The sequence below is a fragment of the Histomonas meleagridis genome (assembly GCF_020186115.1).
Source record: "Histomonas meleagridis strain 2922-C6/04-10x chromosome Unknown contig_68, whole genome shotgun sequence".
In the NCBI taxonomy this organism is placed as follows: domain Eukaryota; phylum Parabasalia; order Tritrichomonadida; family Dientamoebidae; genus Histomonas; species Histomonas meleagridis.
Window position 1 is genome coordinate 1,012,826 of NW_027150909.1, and position 25,927 is coordinate 1,038,752.

A 25,927-nucleotide genomic window follows, 5' to 3' on the forward strand; every position below is an offset into this window, starting at 1 on the left:
AAATTTAATTGCCACTTATGAAAAGAAGTTTTAATTAAAAACATTTTATGGTACTCAGTCATATTTTGTTGGTCTTTAGATAAGAAGAATAAAATTGCATCTTCGAGTTGAGAGTAATCCATAACCAATGAAATGCCTGTTTGAATTCCTACGGTGTAACATTTATGCTTATTTGTTGATGTCTTTTTTGTTTTAAAACTTTGAAGGTTTACATTCTTTTTAATTTCTTTTTTCTTTGGTGCTATCTTTTTGGGTTTAACCTTATTTGTTGATTTTTTTATATCTTTTGGTGGGATTTTTGTTGGTTTGCTTTTGGTTGGTTTTATGTTTTTACTTTTAATTGTTTTTTGAAGATTTTTTGAAACGACTTTATTTGATTTTTGTTTTTTCTTATTTTCTACGTTTGCTTCAAGTTTTGCATTCCGCGTAATAAGAGTATGAAGATGCCGAATTCTTGTTAAAAATTCATCACTTGTTTGACTCATTCTGCTTGATTTTAACGTACGAGAATCGGCCGTTTACTTTTTATACCAAAAGTGCATGAAATGAAAAGGAAAAATGCGCAACAAACTTCAATAGAAAAAGTTATAAACTTATGCATAGCAGACCAAGCGGATGAATTGCTTACGTACATTCCAATTGAAGTATCACCAGATGCTAGTGTATTTTTATTTTATAATTTCAGATAAATAAGTTTATTTGATTTATTTAATTTTCATTCCCGGATTTCATCATTCAGGTGGAACCTTACTTCATTTGTGTTCTTATTTAGGAAGAAATCAATGTGTAAGTTTTCTTTTAAGACATGGGGCATCACCAAATGTTTTAGATAAAATTCATTTTAATTAAACCTAAAGTTTGTTTTACTTAATTCATGTTTTCTTTTATATTTTTCGTACACCTCTTTTGTTAGCATCATGGCAAGGACATACACAAGTTGTTATTACATTACTTAATGGCGAAGCAGATCCAAACATTCCAGAAGAAAATATTTTATATTATTATTTAGTATTTTACCTATTCATAGAGCGGCAATTCGTGGATATTCTGACATAATTGCGCATCTTATTAAAGCAGGAAGTGATCCAGATGCTATTGATTTTGAAATTTGTTTTTTAATTTTGGAGTTTATTTATTATATTTTATACACCACTTCATTACGCAGCTAAAAGTGGACATTATAATTCAGCTGAAGTTTTATACTTGTTAGGTGCTAATCCACTGAAAACTAATGATTTTATTGTTTATTAATTATTTTGTTTACTCCACTTGATTTTGCGCAAAGATATGGTTTTAATGATATTGTGACATTACTAAATAAGCCAAGATCAAAAGTATCTGCAAGTAATGGTAATAAAAATATAGATGATATAAGAAATATAGTTAGGAAAAGAAATAGAAACAGAAGATTGTTTGAAAAATAAATAAATTTAAAAGTTAATGAAATAAGGATATGATTGATTTAGGCTCAATAAATTATATGATATAATAAAAATAAAGTTGTGTTAATATGTTTTTAATAAAATATCTATTCAGTATACACATATATCCTGCATACTTTTATCCCCCTCATATTTGATAAAATTTTTTTTCTTCTCAGACTTTAATGAAGGCAATGGTAATAAATGCACGTATGGTATTCGATAAGCGTTATAATCAAACCGTCAAAAATAAATTAAATATGAGGATGTGTGTGTCATGTTAATATCTTAGGTTAGGATTAAATTATCCATTTACTTGATCATTTATACATTTATATATTAAATTTTTTGAATTAATATATGGTCGAATATATATAAGTACAATACATCAACAGAAGTGTCACTTTTAACCGTCGTCCGACTTTTTGTATGGTTTATGCGAAAGTGTCAAAGAATAACGAAATTTTTGATTTTGCAAAAACGTTTTAATCAAATTCAAATTAAATAATAAATTAAGAAATATTTAAGGATGGATATTAAAATATTTTATTGAAGCGGCCATACCCGATTGGATACATCCAGCTCCATTTCGAACCTGGAAATTAAGCAATCGCGGGCCATATCAGTACTAGGCTGGGAGACTTCCTGGGAACGTATGGTGCTGCTTCCTTTTTAATTTATTTTTATATTAATATTAAATTATATTTTTTAAAGAAATTATTAAATATAAATGTTTTATTTATTTATTATTAATAAAACTATTTAAAAATTTATATAAATAATTAATAAAATTACTTTAATTTTTATAATATTATATTTTTAACTTTATTAACATAATGATTATTAATGATTATTAATGATTATTAATTTGTTTTAATAAAATAAATATAAAATTTATTTAATTTACATGTTTATTTAATAATTTTATTGTTGTTCTTTTGTTTCTTTAGGTTCTTCCTTAGGTTCTTCTTTAGGTTCTTCCTTTTTCTCTGTATTTTCTGATTTAATTGCAGGTTTTTCTTCATTTTTACTACCAATAGCTTCAATTTTATAATATCACAATTATACATAATTAAAATTAAATCCCATAGTTTTTTTAGAGACATTTCTGATTTAAATTTTAAATTGATTTTTATTTTAATTTCTGTGAAAATGGTTATTATATATGATTTAAGAGCTAATAATTACTTATACTTCATAAAAATTATAAAATATAATTGATGAATATTGACAATTAAGTTTTAGTTAAAGATTTTGATATCACAAGTCGTTAAATCAATTCAATTTCATAAATCCATCATGAAGCTCAATGAATTGAATTCCTCGAGATACACAGAACAAAAATACAAGTAATTATTATAATATACAATTTAATACATAAACAATGGGACTAAGGAAAACGGTGTGTCTAATTTTATAAAAAAATATTATTAATTCTCATATAAAATTAAATAAATTTCTTAAATATTTTGGTAACTTTATTAAATTATGATTGCAGTACTCTATAATTAATAAAATTACTTTAATTTTCATAATATTATATTTGGGCTGCCCATAAATGTACGTTTAATTTACAGCAGAATGGATTTTTCCAAAAACGATCAATTTCGGAGGGAAGAAAAAAATAGAAGTTCAACACCATTGGTAAACTTATCTTCAGAGGACGCTCTTAATTATTTTCAGCGATGCTTAAAAAATTTATCAAAAGAAATATCAGATGGGAAAGCGTTAAATTCTCTTATTGAAGTTTTAAGATGGTTCCTTGCATCGTGTGACATTAGCAATATTCCTTATGATAATATTTTTCAAACACCAATATCTAATATTATGCTTATTCTTCTCAATAACCAAAATCTTCCTGAAAAGAATTTAATCCAAGTTGTTAGGATCATTGGATACTTGACATCATTTAATGCACCTTCTCATCCATGTTTTTATAATCCTGAATTTGTTAATCTTATTTATCAAAAACTTCGGCAATCAACAAATAATGATCTTACAAAACATGCACTTATTATTGTTGGTCAGATTCTCCAAAAATATCCCGAGAGTTATCCTCTTTTTTGCTCTCTTCAATTTCCACAGTATCTTATATCAAACTTGGTTAACTCACAAAACGATGAAATATCAGCAATTTCTTCATATGTTTTATCATTAGTTGCTTTATATTCAACAGATAGTAACGATGTTGACCAAATAATTCAAGCCTTATACGCATTAATTCATCGCGGAAAATTGCTTATAATTTTATATACGTTTCGTGGAATATCATTTTCCATGCCAAAGTCTCAATTATATTTCCAAAGATTAGTTGTAAATAATTTTGCAAACATTTGTGTTGAAACATTTTGTTTCTTACATCAAACAACAGTTGTGCCTGAAATTGTAAGCATGATTTTTCAACTGCTTTCAATAATTGCAGAAAATTGTGATTGTTCATCTTTTGTTGAGTTAAATATTCCAAATCACATTATCGTATTAAATTGTTTATCACAAAGTGGACCACAAAATGAAAATATGATAAGGGAAATATGTAATTTTATTTCAATCATTTTGGTAAAATCAACATCTTCAATGGATAATCAAATTCTAAACTCAGGTATAATAAAACATTTCATACATTGCCTTAATTTATCATCATTTAACATAAAATTGATGATTGTTGATGTTATTACATATGTTATCAAAAAACATAATATTGAATACTTTAAACAAATAGTGGAATCAAATGGGTTGCAGCCAATTGTTGAGCTATTAGAAATTGTACCAAACGAAGTAGTCGTAAATTTGTTGAATATTCTTGCAGAGTTTTGTCAGTTTTTCCAAAACGGAGCAGAAGTTCTGATTAGTTTGGGAATTAGCGATGTTTTGAATAACTTATGTTGTAGTGATGATATGGATGTCGCTGACTGTAGCGAGAAATTTCTTTCTCTTATCGAACAGTAATAAACTATGAATAAACTAAAATGTTAGAAATCTTTGTACAATATTTAAATTAGTTATACAAATTTATTAATTTTGTTGTTAACCCATAGTTGGATACCGTTTATATACGTTTGACATTTCAATAGTTTACAGATTTGTTCGTTGCACAAATGCACCGAGCTATTCCTGTTGTATCCCCTGTTCTCGATTTTCAAAATCAAAAAGCTAAATATCAGAAACACATGAAAGCAATTGCTGATGGTAAGCCAACAATAGATGTTACGCCTCCTCCAAAAGTTCCAAGATTAGAAGTCTATCGAAAAAGGAGAGATAAAGAAATAAGAATGAAGCTTGCCTTTGAAAATGAAAATCTCAAAAAGATTAAAGAAGGAGAAAAAGAACGCCGAAGGAATCGAAAAGCATTTGTCACACCAGATCTTGATGAAGATGACTTTATTGATAACTGGGAAGATGAATTAGATTCAACTGAATTTGAATCTTCCCCCAAATCTGAAAGAAAAGAAGAACATAATGAACTAAATGAACCAATTATAGGATTCCTTAAGCCAATTTCATCAAAACATATCACAAGCAAAGATGGTTTAACTGTTGTTGATGAAACCACGCTAAAGCCCACATTAGTAACTTCTTCTCGCATTGTTAAACCAAGGCAACAATCTAAAAAGAGAACAAAACAAAAGATAACTCGATTGCAACAGTTACCTGACTTAAAGGAACCAAACGAAACAACGAACAAATTCATTGAAAACAAAAATAAAGAAGAAGAAAATACATCTTCGAATGAGCCATTTGAAAGTAATGAATTTGAAGACGATTTCGAAGATGATGAAACAGAAAGTGAATCTGATTCTTCTGATAAAGAATCTGATGAAAGTAAATCAAATTCTGAAAATAATAGTAAAGCAGAAAATAATTTATCTGATGAAGATGAAAAGAACTCAGATAGCAAAATATCAAATACTGAACATGAGAAAAACTCTTCAAATAGCAGTGAAACAGAAAATGATACTGCAGATCATAATAAAGATAATGAAAATAAATCAAATTCAGAAAATGACGAAAATCATAAAACAGAAAACGAAACAAAATCTGAAAGTGAAAAGAGCGCACCAAATAATAGTGAAGCAGAAAATGATATATCTGATCACAACAATGACAATAAGTCAAATCAAAATATTTTAGATGATGAAAATAAGTCAAATTCGGAAGATGAAAATAATTCATCAAATAGTGAAAATGAAAATAAGTCAAATCAAAATAATTTAAATGAAGAAAAGGAAAACAAATTTAATGCTGGAAATGAAAATATTTCATCAAATAGTGAAAAAGAAAAAGAAAACAAAACAAATTCTGAAACTGATAACAACGAAGCAGAAAGCACTAAATCGAGTTCTGATTCACCAGATAATGAAAACTTTGATAATGATTTTGATGATTCGAGTGAAAATGAAAATGAAGAAAACAATTTTGTCATTGATGACGAAAACGATGGAAAACAAACAACAAAAGAAGAAACGAATTTCGACAATTATTCCGATGGTGATGAAAACTTCATTATTAATGATGAAAATGAATTTGAGATTCAAGATGACGACTAATGTTTTATATATTTAAGGTGCTGAATTAATTGTAAAACAAAAAATTTTATGGTTTTATTTTGGCACTATTCTTTATTGAATGTGCTGGAAAATTCAACTCATAAAAAGTTGCTACAGGTTTTGTAACTACATCAATTTATAACATATTTGTAATAAAATTATAGATATTAATATGTATATTTTTTAGTTAACTTCATAATGCTTTTCTTCTCTAATTTTATTGAGCCTTTTATTTATTTTTAATAAATAAATAATAAATTCATTGGGGTGCTCTGGAAATAACGTTCTTTTGTTCAAAGTTTGAAAATCTTAACGTACAAAAAAATGTGGGAAAGAAGTTCTCCATTTACTTCTTCAAGAAGCTCAACACCTACACCAGTTCGAATCTCAAACAAAAGCCTGGAACAGAGAATCTTAAATAAATATCCTTTCCTTATATACTTGGAAAATGACATATTTTTCAAAATTCTTTTAGGTATTTTGATTATTCTTTCTCTAGTGCATTTGTCGTATTTGATGCCAACTGAACATCAGCCAAAATATTTGTTAAAAAGCAAAAAATGTAGGCAATGTAATTCAAATTCGTTTTACAATGGATTTGAATGCACAGAATATAATTCAGATTTTTCTTCAAGCGAAATTTCTAGGGCGTTTGATGAATATATTTCAACAGGGAATTCATCTTTTATCAATTTTATTTCTAAATTTCCTGATGCTATTCCCACAGATATTCAGTATCAGATATTCACAGAAAAAGGATTCTATGTTAATGACAATGTTTTCATTTCTTGTTATCAAGAGGGATCAACTTTGTATTTGAAAATTTCCATATTATTTATATACATTATTGTAATTTCTTTTTTCATTTTTTCATTCTTACTAAGAAAAAACATGAAAACAAAAGTAAAAGCAGCTTAAAATTTACCATCATGTTTCATGCTTTTTGTTTGTTTCAAACCATACTTAATTTCCATTAGTAAAAAGAACATATTAAGAATTGATTTTTGGACAACTCAAAAAATAATAAAAAGATATATCTTGATTAAGTACATATTTTTTAAAAAATTGAAAATTAATGTTCTAACAGCATTGTAAATTTTCATCTAAAAACTTTGTGAATATGTTCTGCAACACAATATATACAAATACTATAAATTTAATGTTGTTTTGTACTCAAAAAATTTCAAAATTATGTAAATTTATTATTATCGGAATTCACCGATTCACTTGGAATCAGAACTATAACTATATCCATCTGAACTGTAGCTGCCATATCCAGAATCTGAATTACTGGATGAGTATGATTTAGAAGAAGAATAACTATCTGATTTAGAACTATTGTAGTCAGAACCAGAAGAATAACTTCCTTGTGAACTGAAGTAAGAATGTGGGTCAGAATATGAGTATGAATCGGAATATGAATATGAGCCAGAATAAGAATAATCAGAATCTGATTGAGAACTATAATCCGAACTGGATTTTTTAGATTTTCTTGATTTTGCGTATTCATTGCGATTCTGATAATTTTTGTTCCTGGGCGTATCAACGTCAAATTCTCCACGTCGATCTTTTTCTGCTCTTTGGCGAGAAGTTGCACGATATCTGATGTTAGAATTAAAAACTACATCTCAATTAACTCTGAAGGTGGCTGTACTGATATTTCAGAACGGAGAAATCTGCCATCTAGTTCTGCACCATCAAGGTATTCAGCTGCATTTCTTGCTCCCTCGGGTGTTTCGAATTCGGCAAATGCATATCCGCGTGAGCCACCTATTCCATCACGAGATAAATCGACCCTATAACATCGACCAAATTGTCGAAGTAACAACATTACATCTTGAGCTTTAAATTTAAATGGAATGTTTGAAACAAAAACAATTCTGTTTCTCCAAGAGTAACTGCGATCGGGTCTTTTCCTGTCTTCTCGAGAATTCATTCGATGGCAACTATCTAAAAAAGTGACCATTTCCTATCGGTACGGTTAATATGGGGTGGCCGAATGGACCGTTATTCCTCTAATGTCTCATTCTTTTTGCCCAGCATGTGGTAATTTACTTCTTATAGATGCAGCTGGCGCCCATACAAAAATGCGGTGCAGGTCTTGCCCATTTGTTATGGATTTTCAAGGAACTAAGGTTCAAAATGCAGAACTTCATCCACTTGATACCAATTCATTCATAATATCAGATAACACTACCGCCTTCACTAACAAGACAACTTGCAAATGCGAAAAGTGTGGACATAATGAAGCCTATTTCATTGAAATTCAAATTAGAAGTGCAGATGAACCAGCTACATTGTTCTTCTGCTGTTGCAAGTGCAAGCACACGTGGCGTGAAGGTTAAGAATTTTACAAGTAAATGTTTTAATTTTCCAATATTCGAAATTTCTTCATTATGTTTTCTACAAACCTCTATGAGTTTTCAGTAAAAATTGTGAGTAAATTTTTCCAAATTCATTTGTGCATAAATTCATGCACCGAAAACTTGTTTTATTATTTCAAAAAGTTAAATTACTTCTTGAAAAAGAAGAGATTGATGTTAATGCTACAGATGTTAATTGCTATTAGTAAATATATTTGAAGCAAAGAACGTATTTGTTTCCCAAAGACATTAATATTGAGTACATTCTTCGATTGATATTACTTCAAACACTTAAAATGTTGTACATCATTAAATCAAACCTCACTTATATTTGGCGATTTATATCCTGTAAAATAAATATATTTTGAATTATCACACTAATAAAATGCATGATAACAAATTTCATAACTTTTACTTAATAATAATTACTGATGATAAGTTTACACAGTCATATAATGTATAATCATTGAAGACGAGCAAATGATATTATTTCCAATAATAACAATATTCAAACTTGTACAATAACTTAATGTATGTTTTCCGACCTCTACAACACTAGCATTTATCACCAACTATGATTGCGATGGTTATCACTAGCTAATCTCAATGGTTTCGCCAATGTAGGTTATTTTAAAAAACATGTATTTTCAAATCAACATTTTATATCATAGATTCCTTTTAAAGAATAATTACTTATAAATATTGATTAAAAAATAAAATAAAATAAAAATTCATGAAAATTTTATGAGTTACATACTAATTACATCACTTTATTTTGGTGATGTTACCATAAATATAATATACCACACGCATGCAAACAAAGAAGTTAAACACACATAAAAGAGCCAATCCTTACTCTTTTGTGATCTTATTTTCCAATTATTTCCTTCTTCATTTTCCCCATACACCACTTCTATCTTTGCAACTTCTCCAGTCATTTTATGTTCTATTATTATTAAACCATTTCCGTCGAAATATTCGTCCGCAGTTATAATCATTCCATCATTAGTAAACGCCAAATAAATTCCTTTTGGAGTTTCGTAATTAATTTCCATTCTATTTAATCTCAAAGGTACTTCAACTCCTTTATTTAAATCGGAGATATAAATTTTCATTCCATTTGGAAATCCGAAATTAATCGCATTGGAATAACCAATTAAATATTCTGACTTCAATGATAATTTTGCAATATTTGAATTCATATGAGCAATAATTTTTGTGTTTGGAGGACAAATTTTATTTGGTTCAAACAAACAAAAGATTCCAGTTGAATTAGAAATAATTTTTGTTTCACCACAATTCGAATTATCAATTTTACAATCGAATTTCAAATCAGATGGAATTATTATATTCGAAAAGTAAACGTTTTTATTATCATTATTATGATTATTATTTATGATTGGTTCGATTTTATATAAATTCTCTGCAACATTAATAATATGAATATCTTTAATTTCGATAATTGTTACTGATGTTTTAATGTTTGATGAACATGATAAAAATATTTTTCCTGATTTATATGTTGTAAGTAATCCATCATTATTAACATTTGCTAAATTTTTATCTGAAACTTTCCATTGTGTATTAAAAACGGAACATTTAAATTTATAAGAAGTACCTTTTAATATGTATACATCATTTGGAGTAATTTCTTGTTTTAATGATAAGTTTAATGTTGTTTGTAATGAAAACAATGAATTAGAAGCTATACATGAAATACTTATATCATTTTCGATTGAACGTTCTATTCTAAAATAGTCATCATTAATTATTTTAGTAATAAATCCATCATTTTTTTGGATTTGAAATGTAATTCCATTAACAGATGTATATTGCATACCAAATTCATCTAATAAAATTGTTTTAATTTCATTAGGTTGAATTTGTTTAATAAAGAAGAATGAAGGCTTTGATATACGTACACTTATAGCTATATTTTGATTTTTATAGTTAATCAATAAAATTGTTGTACCTTCAATTGATGTTGATTGAATTATTCCATTATTTAAACATTTTATAATTGATGAGTTTTGTGATTCGACATTAAAATTAAGATTTCCATTCGTTTTAAGTTGTAATTGACACATCGGTGGTAATATTATTTCGGATGGAAAACCAAATGGTGAAATTATTGAAAGTTTTGGTTCGATTTTAATATTAAAATATTCAACAAGTTTATTATATGCTTCAACTTTAACAGTTAATTCTTTATCAAGTGTACAATTTATCATTATTGAAGAAGAATTAAATTGTTCATAAGGAAATCCATTTGATATTGTCCAATGTGCATTTTTAGGAGAGAATTCACCTTCATTAGTTATTACAATTAGGTTTAAAAACAATAAACCACTTTGAATAACTTTTGATGTTGACGGAATTATTTTAAGTGAATTTGGATTTAATACTTTAACATATATTGGAAAAGGTTTAAAACTATTAATATTTTTAATTGACGCATTAATTATAATTTCGCCTGGTGATATAGCAATTATTTCATTACCTATAACTTTTGCTATTTTACCATTACCATAATCGAAGTTTATATTTGATAAAGTTCCTTCAATTATATTTAACGAAATTGATTCTTCTGGTAAAAGTGTTATATTTTGAGGTGATATTAATAATGAACGTAAAACATTTATAGTTTTTTGCGTAGTTACTCCATTTGAAGCTTTTGCAGTAATTATTAATGAGCCAACTTCTTTAGGTATTAATTTCCATGTATCTATTGAAATTTGTTCTGCTTCAGGATTTAATAATTTAATATCAGCATATTTTAATAAATCAAAAGGTATTGGAATATTATTATCTGTATAAGCATTTATAATAATTCTAAGTTCAGTATTTACAGGAATTGAATCGGAAGTAATAATTTTAAGTGATTTAATTGTTATTACATTTAATGTAATTAAAATTGATTGATCAATATTACATAAATCTGTTACATTATAATTATATATTCCAGGAATTTTTGGTGTTATATAAAGTTTATCATTTTCGATATAAGCATTATTAGATGAAACACTAAATATACCTGAACCACCTTTAATATTTAATGAATATTTCATATTAGGTGTATAATATAATGTATTTGTTTTTGATTCGATTTTAATTGGTTTAATTATTTTTAATTGGACTTCATTATGAAAGTTTAATGTTGAAGAAGAAATTTTTAATGTTAGATCATGATTAGGTATATAATGATAAATAGTTTCACCATTAGGACCAAAAGTATTTAATGGTTTTAAATATTCATCATCACTGGTTTTTAAAATGAATTTAGTATTCGAATAATAATGAATTATATTATCGAATTTATCATAAGCAGAGATATAAAGTTTAAGTAAATTATTCGGGATAATTGAATAAAATTGTGAAACTTTTGATGTTATACTTCGTGGAGGTACATTACATTCCTTATTAAGTGATGATTTTTCATCTATTACATGAAGTAAAAGTTTATCAACTTCAGAACATTCTAAATGGAATTGTTGTTTAACAACTAATGGATAATTATTTAAAATTGATTTTGGATTTTGCATTGAGATTTCACAATTTCCATTAAATTCTTTATCAAGTATAATTCGATTATTATTAATAATTGTCGCATTTATACCCGGACAATTTATAGAATAAAATGGTGGACCTGAATTTGGCCATTGTAAAACACCACCATTAAATGTAATTGGTGTTTCTGAACTAGGTGATGTTCTTCCATTTATATTTATTTCTAATTTATTAGCAACACTTACTTTAATTTTCTCGGAATTAGTTCCATCAGCAGAACAAAACAAAAATGAAAATCCCGAATGAATTGCATCCAAATTTTGTGAAACGACATTTGTTTGTTCTGATATTATTTTAGAATTAACATTAACAGAAAATTGTTTTCTTTCATTAGCATAAACTGTACATTTCGGATTAAATCGTGAGCCAATTAATAATTCTCTATTCTTAAGTTGAATATCAATAAATGATACTTTACTTACGATTACATTAATAATCGATTGATATTTCTGTATCATTTTATCATAAACTCTAATTTTCGTAATTCCTTCTTTTTTTGTTCGTATTTTTGAATTAGAAAACTCTAAAATAGAATTATCATCAACATTAAATGTATAACTTCCAGAGCCACCTGAAATACTGATTGTAAACCCAGAATAATCAATTGGTAAAATAACTTCTGTTGGTTCTACAACAATAGGTGGACATACAATTACAATTGCTTTAAATGAAAAATCATAATAACGTAATGTGATCTCTTTCTTTCCAATTGTATTCCATTCTCCTTCAATTTCCCATTTGATTTCATTAAAAATATCAATTTTATGGCCATCCCGTGAATATAATATAGGATTAAAATGTGGATTATCACCAAGTGCAATGTATTGAGTTTCTTGTTCAGCTCGATAAGGATATAAAACTTGAACAAGAACTGATGCTATGTTATCTGTAATGGCTTTGTCAGTGGCAGTAATAGTTACAAGACCTTCTGACTTTGAATATGCAATAGCTTTTGGATTAATTTCGAGAATTGAAGGGTCTGATGATTTTAATAAATATTGATTAGATGGAAGTGAGATTTCTGAAACACACCGTAGCTCAGAACTATCCCCAGCTATGATACCACGAGTGGAACAAAGTTGAAAATGAACTTCGGAATATGGAAGAATACGAATAATGGGTGAGGGGAATAATGCAATAGGTTCAACAACAACAAAATCAACACGAGAATATAAATGTAGAAGCTCAACTGAGACCCATGTTTGACCAACTTTTGTTCCTTGAATTGTTAATGATGAAGATTTGGTGGTTATTCCTGGAAGAACAACTTCATCGGCTGAAACCGATTTAAGGTGGGTGTTGTCAAGAGACCATTTAATGTCAAGTCCTTCTAATGATGTGAAAATGTTATGATCAGAATCATAAGCTTGAACAGATAATGTTTCGTAAGACGAGTCAACATAAATTGAGCGAGTTGTTGTGAGGATGGAAATGTTAACAATATTATCAACAAAAACATCGCATTTTAATGTGGCGCCATTTTGTGCTTCAGCTAGAATTGCTGTAGCTTTTCGGTTTGGGCCGACTGCAACAACTTCAACTAATGCTGATTTTGAACATTTTCGAGTTTCATATATTGGTGAAACTTTGATTATTGATGGATTCATTGATGTCCAATTTACACAACTTCCTTCAGCAGAAATTGTAAAATGAGGAACCTTCCCGCTATTTTGATTCTTGAATTGAAGCAAAGCATTTAAATGTGAAATCTTGAATAGAGAAACGCAAAAAAAGGGAAATATAAAGAACATATGGATTTTGAATATTTTACATGACCTTCGAAACAACGATAAAGGAATTGTGTGGATTTCTTATGAGAACGATAGTATTTGAATGCATACCGTTTATTTTTTTTTATCTTCTTTCCTATTCACATAAATTCAGTAATATTATCAGCATAGGTGGTGACAAAAAAATGAAAATATCTTGTCAAAAAAAAAATTGGTAATAATAAATTAGAATAACTTAAATAGACATTTCATTACTTTCATTAATGTTTTGTTTGAAAAATAACAAAATATGTGCTGATGTTTATATATCAATTATGATTTGTTTTAATGAATTGGTAATTCAAAATAATATTTGGGAATTAGAAGAAATTGAAAAATATGAAGAAAAGAATAAATTTATTTCTCAATTTTCACTAAAAGAAAACACACAAAAATCATTTCATTTACTTAAACATATGATTAAGTATAATTTATTTGAATCAAAAATCATTCAAAATATTTATTTTAATAATTTGATAATTAAAAATAATTACAATAATGATCATTATTGTGGGATTCCCACTATTACTTCTACTAAATTTATCATTAAAGAGTATATAAAAGGCATCTAATCAATCAAATTTATTGATTAGTGTTCAACACAATGTAATGTGCCTTACTTGGATTCGGTATTTTTACAACAAAATAATTTTATATTCGTTTATAAAAATTAAATTTAAAAAATTTTATTATATAGTTTTATTCATAACCAATTGTCTTCATCTTCTTTCACAATATCTTCAACTAAACTATTTACTTCTTCGATTTGCTTTGTACTTGACGTTGTCGTGTCCTTGAATTGTAACTTTGATTTCGATTTTTCTTTCTTATTATTACTTCTCACTAAAAATATAACAATTCCAACAATGACCAAAACAAATGCAAATGATCCGCAAATAATTCCAATCAAAGCATTCGTCGTAATTCCATTTGGCGAATTTTCATTCGAAGTGTAAAACATTGTAAAGAAATTGGAATAATAATTATAATAAGTCGAATAAATAACAATTGTGTAACTGTAATAAATAAATTCTGTTTCAATATATGAAAATGTTGAATTATTTATATATAATGAAAATGTTTTCGTTTTTGTTTCATAAACAGTTAATGAATGTGTAATTGATAATGTAACTGTTAATGTATATGAAAATGATAATGAAATATCACTTTGTAACGAAGCAGTAAATGTATTTGAATTAGAAAAAGTATTTGATTTTGTGAGTGTATTTGATTGACTAAATGAATGTGTTGGAAGTGGTTCGCATATTCCTTATGCGGATTCGCTAACAACATCTAATTGTCCAAAATGATCCTCTACATATGTTGAATATGTGATAACACTTGTTGAAACATTATAAAATGCACCTTCACCAATTTTTGGTTCTTTATCTCCATAATAATAAATGCATTCAAGATTATAACAATTCCCAAATGCTGAACCTCCAATTTCTATTATTCCATTTCCAAGTGTTAATATCCTTAAATTAGAACATAATGCAAATGCTGAATTTCCAATTGTTGTAACTGAATTTGGAATTGTAATGTTTTTGATTGATGAACACAATGAAAATGATGAACCACCAATTGTTGTAACATTTCCTCCAAATATAATCGTTTCTAAATTAAAACATGAAAAAAACACATTAATTCCAATATTTGTGACTGAGTTACCAAAATTAACTGAAACAACTGAAGGCCATTCTGAAAATACACTGTTTGGAATTGAATAAATATTTTCACTGATAATTATACATTTTGTTATGTTTTGATATTTATCAATATCTTCAAATTCATTTGAATTCATGATTGAAAGTGTTGAATTATCATAGTTAAATATTTGCAATGAATTTGCAAAAAACAGAACAAATACAAAAATAGTTTCAATTTTTTTCTTTTCTTTTACTTTCAATATATATTTGGTCGTCAATATTTTCTGAACGGAAACCGTGTTTTTCTGATAAAATTTGATATAAATAACCGAAAATATAATTGAAAAAATGACAGTTAAATGAAGTAAATCATTCAAAACGTTTGGCCCTTCTTCGTTATCGTTTAGCATCATAAAAAAACGTGAAAATTCGCCTTTTAGAGAAGATATATCTTCATAATATTTGTGTAACGTTTCCTCAAATGTGATATCTTTGTCAAATATATCAATTTCGAAGTCTTTTTTCAAAATGTTTGAAAAATATGTTCTTCGAAATTTTTGTTTGTTATTAAAATCTTGACGTACAATTGTTGTATATTCAATGTTTTGTGTCAAATTTAAAAATATTTTGTTTATCAAAAAATTATAATTATTATGAAATCTTTTGAATTTTTTGTTCATAATTTCATTAATTGATACTTCCCTATCATATTTGTAAGTCATTCCTTCCTTGTTTTCGTGGGTTCGTATTTGGAACATTTCTTCTTGAATAACAGAAGGTGTAATAAGATTTGTATCGTCTTTAAAACGTTCAACTGTATCTAAAATGATGAACAAATGAAGGATTTTCATGTTTCAACTTGCAATATATTTTAAGACCTTCACTAAATAAACATCGGCCGTCTCAAAAGGTTAAAATCTCACGGTTAAACTTTAAAAAACTTGTTGTTTAATTGTAGTTTTTCTATTTAATTTTGAAACATTTCTTTGAATATTTGAAAATGTAAATTAAAGAAACGACTTTAAATCATTATAAAGACACTTTTAAATAATATAATGAATACATGTGTTAAAGTTGAAAAATGGAAAAATAGATAAATATAAAACTCGAAAAGAATTTCAACAAAATCAAGATTTTCGAGAACGTTTAAAATCAGGTAGAACGTCACTTTTTCACCTGGTGGAATGGTTCGTAATTTCTCTATTATTAACCTCCTTGTTGGACTTTTAATGTTTTCTCTTATATTTTTAATTATCTTTGGAACGTTTTATTGCCCAGTGCCAGAAACAAAGCCTTATCAAATCTCTATTAATCTCGAAGCATTAAATGGATTAAGCTATTCTCAGATGATCCAAGACCATCGCCTTTATAATCTATATCGAAAGAAGTCTGTTACTTTCCTTGATTATGCGACATCAGGTTTGTATGCTGATTCTCAAATCAACAACTTTTCAGCAACACTCAAATCTAACCTATTTGGAAATACACATTCTGAATCACCAAGCTCCGAAAATTCAACAGAAGCTGTTAATAGCTTAAGATACTTTTTAACCAAATATTTTGGAACGACGCTTACCAATTACACAGTTGTGTTCACACAAAATGAAGGGCAAGCCATTAAAACATTTATAGAAGCCTTCGAGTTCAATGATACATCACAATTCCTCTATAGTAAATCAAGCAATTATAACATCCTTGGCTTAAGAGGGCTCCATGGCAAGTCCCACCTTCAGGTGTTTGATTTTAATGATTTTAAAGTCCCAGAATTTGACAACAAATCTTTTCATTTAATTACATTTCCACTTGTTGACCAATTTGATGGAACCGTAGTTACTAAGGAACAAGTTGATGCTGTTTTAAAGCTCAGTGCTTCCAATCAAAATGTATTTTCTCTTGTTGATGCTTCACTTTATTTAGCCACAAACAAACTCAACTTAACCGAAACTCCATTTTCTGCAATTGCAATCAGCTTTGAAAAGTTACTTGGCTTCCCCAAGCTTGGCGCACTTATTTTAAACAACAGGTTAATCTCTCTTCTGGATAAACCCTATTTTGGTGGCGGAACACTTGTTTACGCACTTCCTGGCAGCGATTATGTAAAGTACAGAACGAGGCCATCGGAGCGGTTTGAGGACGGTTCGTTACCGTTTTTAAGCATCGTAGCGGTTGCTAACGGTTTTGATCTTCGAGCGCAGTTAGGCGAAGATAACATAAGAAGTCACATCTCTAATATGACAAAATTGTTTAAGGAGAAAATAGAAAACCTTAACAACACCGATGGCACGAAAGCAACTGTTTTATATGGAAATAATCAAAATTCAATTTTGACTTTTAATTTTATTGATTCAGAAAATAAAGTGAAACCATTCGAAAGGTACCTAAAATCGGCGTTAAAGAATAACATAGAAATTGCTGGCGGATGCCATGCAACACCAGGAACGTGCTTTAAGGCACTCGGTGTTAGCGAAGAAGAACTTGCAGAAAACATTGATACTGTGAACGTATCAAGCGTTGGGGCGCTGAGAGTGTCCGTCGGGTGGGCAAACACTGAAGAAGACGTCAAACGATTCGATGAATGGCTTAATTTCGTTGTGAAAAATATTTAGAGGCATTTTTGATCATATTAAGACTCAATAAATATATTCATTTACAATTACATTATTTTGGAATACGTTCAAATGTTATTTGTTAATGAACGAGAAATGAGGAAAATTCGTTTGGTGAATATTTTGGAAAATGTTTGCGCTCCATATGAATTATAAGTGCTGAAATATTATTTTCATGATTGGTATGTATGGTTGTTCCTTTTTTGAAACCAGAATCTTTTAGTGAGAAATGTTTACAAAGCCAAATTTTTTATAACTGTTCGCATAGAAATTTATTATAATCAATTAATTTATATCATCTTAAATTCCAATCATTTCATTTAGAAAGTTTTTGGTGGCTATAGGTGGTGATCAAGTGAAATTTACGATCTATTTTTTAAAAGATCTATGTTTAATTAGATGTTTTCATATGGTTTTTAATTTTATCATTGATGAAAATTGTGTCTTTAAGCACCAATTGGTTTTAGAAAAAGAATCAATATCAAAAAATCATAAACAATGAATTACAAAAAAATTAACTTTTTTCCTGTTACATTGAAATCTTGTTTTACTGGTTTGAAATTTGAAAATTCCACTATGTTCTGAATTTATTGTTTTTTACTGGTTTGTTATGTGAAGTGACAATTGCATTCAAATAAGTGGCTACGGTTAAATTCATTTTTAAACATGTCCTTCAGTCTTTCGAATTTCCTGGAAAAAAAGTGGTGTGTGCTTATTGCATGGCAACTTACATCCGTTGTACTTTGTAGTGCAGGAACTATGTGTACTTACATCTCTATTAAATTTGGAACGACAATTCCATTTTTAATGGTATTCATCACCTACGTATTCCTTTTAATTTCATCATGCTGGAAGCTTCCTAAGGCTGAGACATCATGGTGGAGATTTTTAGTTGTTGCTATTGCAACAATATGCGGTGATTATACAGGAGTTCGTGCATATTCGAGCACATCTCTATCATCTGCACTTACCTTATGTACTACAACTATTTTTTGGGTCGTTCCCCTTTCGTATTTTGTTTTTGGAAGGAAAATTAATCTGAAACAATTTTTTGCAATAATTCTTGGGGTAGGTGGAGGTGCTCTTATTTTTATTGCAGATGGAACAAGTGGAAGTCGTTGGTTAGGTAATGTCCTTGCTATTGTTTCTGCTATCTGTTATTCTGTTGCTACAGTTCTTCAAGAATATCTTGTTCATAATGATTCATTTCAAGTTTACTTATTCAGGTTCTCAGCATTTGCAGCACCAATTACATCAGTATGTTCTGGTATTGTTGAATGGAAAACGATTCGCGATTTCAATTGGAATTGGGAATCAATTTTACTCATAATTGCATACTCAATATTACTTATGCTTTATGACGTAATGGCTCCTTATATAATGCAATACTCAGATGCAACTACAATGAACCTTTCTCTTCTCACATCTAATTTTTATTCTTTGGCTATCTCAATCCTAGCATTTGGACAAATGGCTTCATGGATATACCTACTCGGATTCTTTTGTATACCAGTAGCAATTTTAATATTCACTTTATCAGAAAAAAAGACAACAGATGGATTAGAAGAAGAAGAAAAAAAAAGCACAGTGATTGTACAATCACTAGTATCCACTGAAGCAAATGAAGCATAGTTTGTTTTATTCAAGTAAAAGTTACTTGTTTCCAAAAAAGGTAAACTGAGTCATTTTTTTGAACCAGGCGCTTCATTCAAAACCGTTAAGAAAAAACGTGTGTTAACGTGCTTTTGCTTCTCAAAATTTGTGTTAAACCGACAAAATTGTACATATGGTATTCAATTTTTCCGACAGCGGTTCTTGATGAAACCTCAAAACAAAACAAAATCAAATCATTTTATCTAAAATATTGAACATATGGACATTAAACCCCTGAAACATTCTTTCCTCAATAGGAAGGTTGAATTTGTAAAGACAGAACAAAAGCTTCAAAATAATGTAGTTTGAAATGATTGAATTCTATCTACGATCTGAGAAAACCGCAACCAAAATGGTTAACATACACGTGGGTCTTTATCATTGATAAATATAATGAAATAATAAATGCACTTGGTGCAAACAGTGGTGATTTGTTGTATATTTTTTTTGGAGAAAAAAGTGACAGCATCATGTTTATGAAGGTCATTAAACGCGTTCAAAAACCCCGACCAGACATTGAAATGAAACGACCAAAAACCCCTTTCAAATATCTTCAAAACTACCACCATGCTTAAAACTTCATTTTACAGGAAACAAATCATCATAATTCTATACAAATGAAATATATAAATATATTTAAATGTGTAAGCATTAATACAAAAAATTTAAATATTTTTAATTAGAAATATCATAATATTTTTGTTTCAAATAATTGTCATTTTCCTTTTTACGGTTAATTGAACGGAAACTTTTGTTGGCTAACTCAGAACATTTTTTTTATGGCCGTTCTTTTTTCTGCTTTCATTTTTACATCATATCAAGCTCCATTAGATAATTATACTTCGAATTATACCTATACTCCAACATATAATTATACTACTAACTATACATATGCACCAACCTATAATTACACTGAAACATATAATTATACAGAAACGTACAACTACACATACACTTCAACATATAATTACACCGAAACATACAATTATACTTACACTCCAACTTATAATTACACTGAAACATATAACTACACATATACTCCAACTTATAATTACACGGAGACATACAACTATACACACACTCCAACATACAATTACACGGAGACATACAACTATACATACACTCCAACTTATAATTACACTGAAACATATAACTACACATACACTCCAACTTATAATTACACCGAAACGTACAATTATACTTACACTCCAACATACAATTACACCGAAACGTACAACTACACGTACACTCCAACTTATAATTACACTGAGACATATAACTACACGTACACTCCAACATACAATTACACCGAAACGTACAACTACACGTACACTCCAACTTATAATTACACTGAGACATATAACTACACGTACACTCCAACATACAATTACACTGAGACATACAACTACACATACACTCCAACATACAATTACACCGAAACGTACAACTACACATACACTCCAACATACAATTACACCGAAACGTACAACTACACGTACACTCCAACATACAGCTACACATCCAACTCTACTCTTACTCCCACAACCAATTACACAAACACTCTTTCGTACACACAGACAGCCAACTACACTTACGCTCCTACTTCATCTCCAAACACTACATATGCCACAACATCCATTACTGAGCATTCATATGATTTTTCATCCGATGAGAATGCTAACAAAGGCATGGACAGCACCACCAAAGCAGCTGTGATCGCTGTTGTTGTCATAGTAGTTGTTGCCATTATTGTTGTTATTGTCGTTTTAGTTGTCAGAAAGAAGATGCAAAATAACAAAACAATGGAAGAAACCCAAGAAATCGAGAAAAACAGTGACTTGGAAATGGGCTTAATCTGATCATCTAACCATAAAAACTGATTATGCAGGCAATCTTTTTTATTTGTGTCATTTTTTTTGCTATGAAATATTGAGTGCCCCATTGAAAATACAACCAAGCCGCGCAGTTTCAATGAGGAATGTTACAAAACCGTTGGACTTTTGATTTGTTTTATCATTCATCAAATGTATAGTTCACTTTCATTAAAATATTTTTGTATTTATGTATAAAATATTATTGTTAAAATAAAAACACATTTGTTAGTTGCGGAATTTTATGATTTAATTAAATAATCTTATTCGTAATTATGTCATAAATTCAATGTTGTAAAATCTCGGAACAGAAAAACGGTTCTCAAACAAAATGGAGAACAATTACAACTTTGGCCAACCTAACATCAATCAATTTCAGACAAATAGAATGGTAGGAAATGAGGGTGCTCCTTCTTTGTCACCAGAGCAATTCGATACTCTCATAAAATCCATTCAATTACTACGAATTTCACAACTTCGTTATATCGTACAAAAGTTTTCGATCCCTGCAAGTGGGAATAAAACAAAGTTGTTGAGCCTTGTAATAAAAATATTCCATGGCCTTAGATATGATAAAAGTTTAATTGATGTTTTTAATGAAGTTAATCGACTATTAGTCGATCAACAAGATCCACTTGCATCCTCTCCTCTAAATTCATTTTCTAACAATTTGGTTATTGGTAATCTTGACCCAAATTATTTACCGATAACAAATCCTTTATATGAATATCTTAATGAGCCTCCTTTCTTTGGCCCTATTCTAGTTTCTCCAGGCCAAAGCAGTGGTAAATTTACATTTGTTAATAATTTGTTATCAAATTCAATGATGTGCCTCACATTCTACTTCAACGAAGGCAAGCCACATGCGTTTTCCTTGAATGGTAACATTAATGGCGCTCCATTTGAAGTTTTCCCAGATGATCCATATCCTCAACCAATTGACATAACAGGAAGCATAACCGCGCAAAATGTCCTTGAAGTCCGTATCCAAACATCCTCCTCTATGATGATTTGTCTTAATCGGTACCAATACAACGGGATACAATTTATCGCTGATCAAATATGTCATCGTCATGTAAACCTTTCGACCGAAAAACCAACAGTTATACACCTTAGCTGTACGAGACAGCTACCTTTTCCATTGGGCATGTTTTTGTCGAAAGCGGTTAGTACAGATAATTGGCGATGTCCAATTTGTAACGAAATAATCGAACCTTCGCAAATTGCATTGTCATCTGATGTGTTGGAAAACGAAGTAGCAAGAGCACAGTGCATGTTCTCGTTCGAGAATGACATGACCGTCGATTTGTTTTCGCAACAACAAAATGATATATTTAATATCGATTGGGAAGGATTTGCAAACTAGAAATTGCAACAGATATAGTAAATCATGTGGATCTTATAAAACAGATAAATAAAAATTTTTTTGTAAAAAAGTTCATTTCTTTTAAATAACATAACTTGTATTTACGCAAAAAAGTTTAGTTGAATCAATAATTTGAAGGAAAAAAAAAATTGAATTTTATAATGTTGATCAATTTCGTTTTCTTAAAATTAATAAATTTGTTTTTATTGTCGTTTTTATGAAACTGTCATTTATAGCAGTTGGTATGCGTGCAGTTTTATCAGAAATTAAGGTGAAAGAGTATGAATAATTTGTATCAAATATATCAATAATTGACTGTTCATACTCTTTTAGCAACATTTTTATTATTTACGTTAAAAATTATTTTTTGAATTATCTGTAGCTTTCCTCTATCATTTGGATTTGTGAAAATTGTTTTTTAATCATTTTACGTTTATAAAATCCAGATGATTATAAAATACACTTTTTACAAATTTCATCAAAAAAATCGAATGAATTTACATATTCATACTGTGTAGTTCAATAATTATTTATAGCAAAAATTAAAATTTCAACATTTTTATTTATGCTAGTTGCATTGAAGTGATATCCTCATCATTTTGTGATCACAATATATTTTACAAATAATTTCAGTGTCTTCAATGTTAAGTTTACTGGAACTAATTTCTTTCAAAGGTCTTTAGGAAAGCGCTACACGTTAATTTTGTGCAATAAAAACATATTACATTTAGACTAATAATTTCTAAATTTGATTTTCATATGCCATTAAACAGCATTTAAAGAATATATTTTCTTTATTGTTTTGTTTATAGTCGAAATGATTCATAAACAATTTCTTGATTCTAGGAAATCAAAAAAAAAATCGAATCATAAAATCTTATCGTAAAACAGGGTGCCCCGTGATTTGACCAAATTCACATCAAAAAGTTTGACAGAAAAGTGACCTCTGGTCATAAAATTTTATGTTTGCTCCGGCGGCCAATATCGCGTTCCAAAGTTTTTATCCTAAAGTGCAGCCTCCTGCTTTGCAAGAGGTCGATACAAGAAACTCTCATACTTTGTTTATTAAAAATTTATCTTTTGATTTATCATATGAAGAATTTCTTCGAATTTTTGAGCAATATGGTGCTATAGCAACATGCTATCCTCAAATTAAAGATAGAGGATTGGCACTTATAGTTTACTATGACTCACGTTCAGCTAAATCAGCTGTTGAAAATCTTCAAAATTTGATCATCAAAGGGAGAAGGGCTATTGTCGATTTTGCAGTTCGTATCCCAAACGAAGTGAGAGTAGATCCATTTTTGATAAACCCATTAGTAATTTTTACACCATTTTATATCCATCAACCATATGATAAAAACAAACTTGCCAAAAGCTTAGAAACTTTTGGTGTGGTCCAGTCAATCAAGGAGTCACCTACTCTTTCTTTTAATGTCTCATTTTTTGATTCACGATATGCGAAATCTCTAATCCAGAACGGGCCAACTGTAAACGTTAATGGTGTAAACTTTGATATAAAATGTGAAAATTATGTTTTAAATAATTCTTTTCAAAATGTATATTATAATCCTAATTATCAGCAGATCCAAAATCCATCATTACAGAACATCCCACCTAGTAATAACTATAATAATATGTATCCATCTTCGGTAGTAAAACAACCATATCCACCTCAATTTCAATTTAATAGTGTAACTCCCATAAAAAATGTTCCACAAATGAGTCAAGAAAAGAAAAACGCATTAGAAGCTGCGCTCCAAAAGATTGCACAGCTTACTTGAATTAAAATGTTTTAAATAAAAAAATTTTTATGTACAAATTTAAAATCTTTTTCATATTCTTTTTATGCATATGATATTTCCTTAACATACTGTTTTTTACATGATTTATTGCCTTATTATCGTTTGAAATAGCAATAGAGATATTTTATTCTTCTAAATTTTAAATTGAAAAAAAAAAAAAAAATTAATACCAAAATTTACACTACATATGGAGCTTTATAGTACATTAGTAAAAAAAGATAAAGAATATATTTGGTATAAATACTATTACTGCAGAATAATAATTCTCCTTATTGTCCAAAAATAAGTGAACTGGAAACGATCAAATTTGCTTCAAAAGTAAAAAGACGTTAAATTACTTGATGAGTGAAAAACAGAATTTCGGACTTTGCTCATGTATTCCAAATTCTTTTTACTCATTTTTTCTTTCTGGCTTGTTTGTTGATTGTACAATTTTAAGTTCAAACAATAAAGCAATTAGTTGTCATAAAATCCTTCTTGCAAAGCATTCTAAATGGTTCTTCAAATACTTTCAATCACACGATAGTTACGAGGTGGTTTTACCATTTGATCCTGATAATTTATTTTCATCTATAATCGAATTTCTTTACACTAATAAAATTCATTTTACTAAAAGAAATGTTGTTCCACTTATTGCTTCTTCCAAGTTTTATGGTATATCTGATCTTGAAAAACTAGCAATAATTCAACTTCAAGATTTTCTCTCATTGAAAAACACAATGTCTTTTTCTTCACAATTGGTTGAATATAACCTTACTGACTTAGCCATTAATGTTGTTTCTGATAACATTACTAGAATCATATTGAATATTATCAAAAATAAGAAAAATGATATTAATGTTTTCACTTCCATTAATCCAAAGCTTCTTTTTAATATTTTAAAGAGAAATGAATTTAGCAAGTTTGATGATCAACAGAAGGTTGCTTTGATTGAAGCATTTTCATCACATTTTTCTGGCAAAATTTCAGATTCAGAAAAAGTTGATTTCACCTCACTTATTAATTGGAACACCCCTGATTCGATTTCGCATTTTCTTCTTCATGATTGCAACTGGGTAACTTTGTCAACGCAAAGGAAATTTTTAAGTCAAATACTTGACAATAGGAAAAACACTCTTAGTGAACTCAATTCTCAACTTTTAGATATAAATAAACCAATTGGCAGATTAAATGCACTACATTCGTTATACAAAATTGGTTCATCATCTCTATCTCCCTTAAATGAAGATTTTGATATTACCAACTTTGTTTTTAATCTCGGAATTCCCAATCTTAAAATTGACCCAGAAGCATATGGCCTCATTACTATCAAT

At 28.6% G+C, this 25,927-nt stretch overlaps 9 protein-coding genes across 9 annotated transcripts; 7 read left to right on the forward strand and 2 right to left on the reverse strand.

The window, feature by feature from the left end:
- Positions 1-4,516: 4,516 nt before the first annotated feature.
- On the forward strand, positions 4,517-5,965 carry GO595_008666 (uncharacterized protein; the record flags this gene model as incomplete). Its single annotated transcript, XM_067922265.1, has 1 exon — positions 4,517-5,965. One exon carries the CDS (start codon positions 4,517-4,519, stop codon positions 5,963-5,965), a length of 1,449 nt encoding a protein of 482 aa, XP_067771432.1.
- A 1,621-nt stretch (positions 5,966-7,586) lies between these two features.
- On the reverse strand, positions 7,587-7,901 carry GO595_008667 (telomere maintenance protein; the record flags this gene model as incomplete). Its single annotated transcript, XM_067922266.1, has 1 exon — positions 7,587-7,901. The coding sequence occupies one exon, from the start codon at positions 7,899-7,901 to the stop codon at positions 7,587-7,589; it is 315 nt and encodes a 104-aa protein (XP_067771433.1).
- An 82-nt stretch (positions 7,902-7,983) lies between these two features.
- Positions 7,984-8,310, forward strand: GO595_008668 (DNA-directed RNA polymerase III RPC11; the record flags this gene model as incomplete). Its single annotated transcript, XM_067922267.1, has 1 exon — positions 7,984-8,310. The coding sequence occupies one exon, from the start codon at positions 7,984-7,986 to the stop codon at positions 8,308-8,310; it is 327 nt and encodes a 108-aa protein (XP_067771434.1).
- A 3,891-nt stretch (positions 8,311-12,201) lies between these two features.
- GO595_008669 (nuclear pore membrane glycoprotein) lies at positions 12,202-13,646 on the reverse strand (the record flags this gene model as incomplete). Its single annotated transcript, XM_067922269.1, has 2 exons — positions 12,202-12,219; positions 12,309-13,646. 2 exons carry the CDS (start codon positions 13,644-13,646, stop codon positions 12,202-12,204), a joined length of 1,356 nt encoding a protein of 451 aa, XP_067771435.1.
- A 2,851-nt stretch (positions 13,647-16,497) lies between these two features.
- On the forward strand, positions 16,498-17,919 carry GO595_008670 (molybdenum cofactor sulfurase; the record flags this gene model as incomplete). The annotated part of the gene is made up of 1 exon (XM_067922270.1): positions 16,498-17,919. The coding sequence occupies one exon, from the start codon at positions 16,498-16,500 to the stop codon at positions 17,917-17,919; it is 1,422 nt and encodes a 473-aa protein (XP_067771436.1).
- Positions 17,920-18,585: 666 nt separating this feature from the next.
- Positions 18,586-19,551, forward strand: GO595_008671 (Integral membrane protein; the record flags this gene model as incomplete). The annotated part of the gene is made up of 1 exon (XM_067922271.1): positions 18,586-19,551. One exon carries the CDS (start codon positions 18,586-18,588, stop codon positions 19,549-19,551), a length of 966 nt encoding a protein of 321 aa, XP_067771437.1.
- An 800-nt stretch (positions 19,552-20,351) lies between these two features.
- Positions 20,352-21,431, forward strand: GO595_008672 (Adhesive plaque matrix protein; the record flags this gene model as incomplete). The annotated part of the gene is made up of 1 exon (XM_067922272.1): positions 20,352-21,431. The coding sequence occupies one exon, from the start codon at positions 20,352-20,354 to the stop codon at positions 21,429-21,431; it is 1,080 nt and encodes a 359-aa protein (XP_067771438.1).
- Positions 21,432-21,774: 343 nt separating this feature from the next.
- GO595_008673 (MIZ zinc finger family protein) lies at positions 21,775-22,809 on the forward strand (the record flags this gene model as incomplete). Its single annotated transcript, XM_067922273.1, has 1 exon — positions 21,775-22,809. The coding sequence occupies one exon, from the start codon at positions 21,775-21,777 to the stop codon at positions 22,807-22,809; it is 1,035 nt and encodes a 344-aa protein (XP_067771439.1).
- A 962-nt stretch (positions 22,810-23,771) lies between these two features.
- Positions 23,772-24,593, forward strand: GO595_008674 (protein MEI2-like 3; the record flags this gene model as incomplete). The annotated part of the gene is made up of 1 exon (XM_067922274.1): positions 23,772-24,593. The coding sequence occupies one exon, from the start codon at positions 23,772-23,774 to the stop codon at positions 24,591-24,593; it is 822 nt and encodes a 273-aa protein (XP_067771440.1).
- Between the last annotated feature and the right edge of the window lie 1,334 nt (positions 24,594-25,927).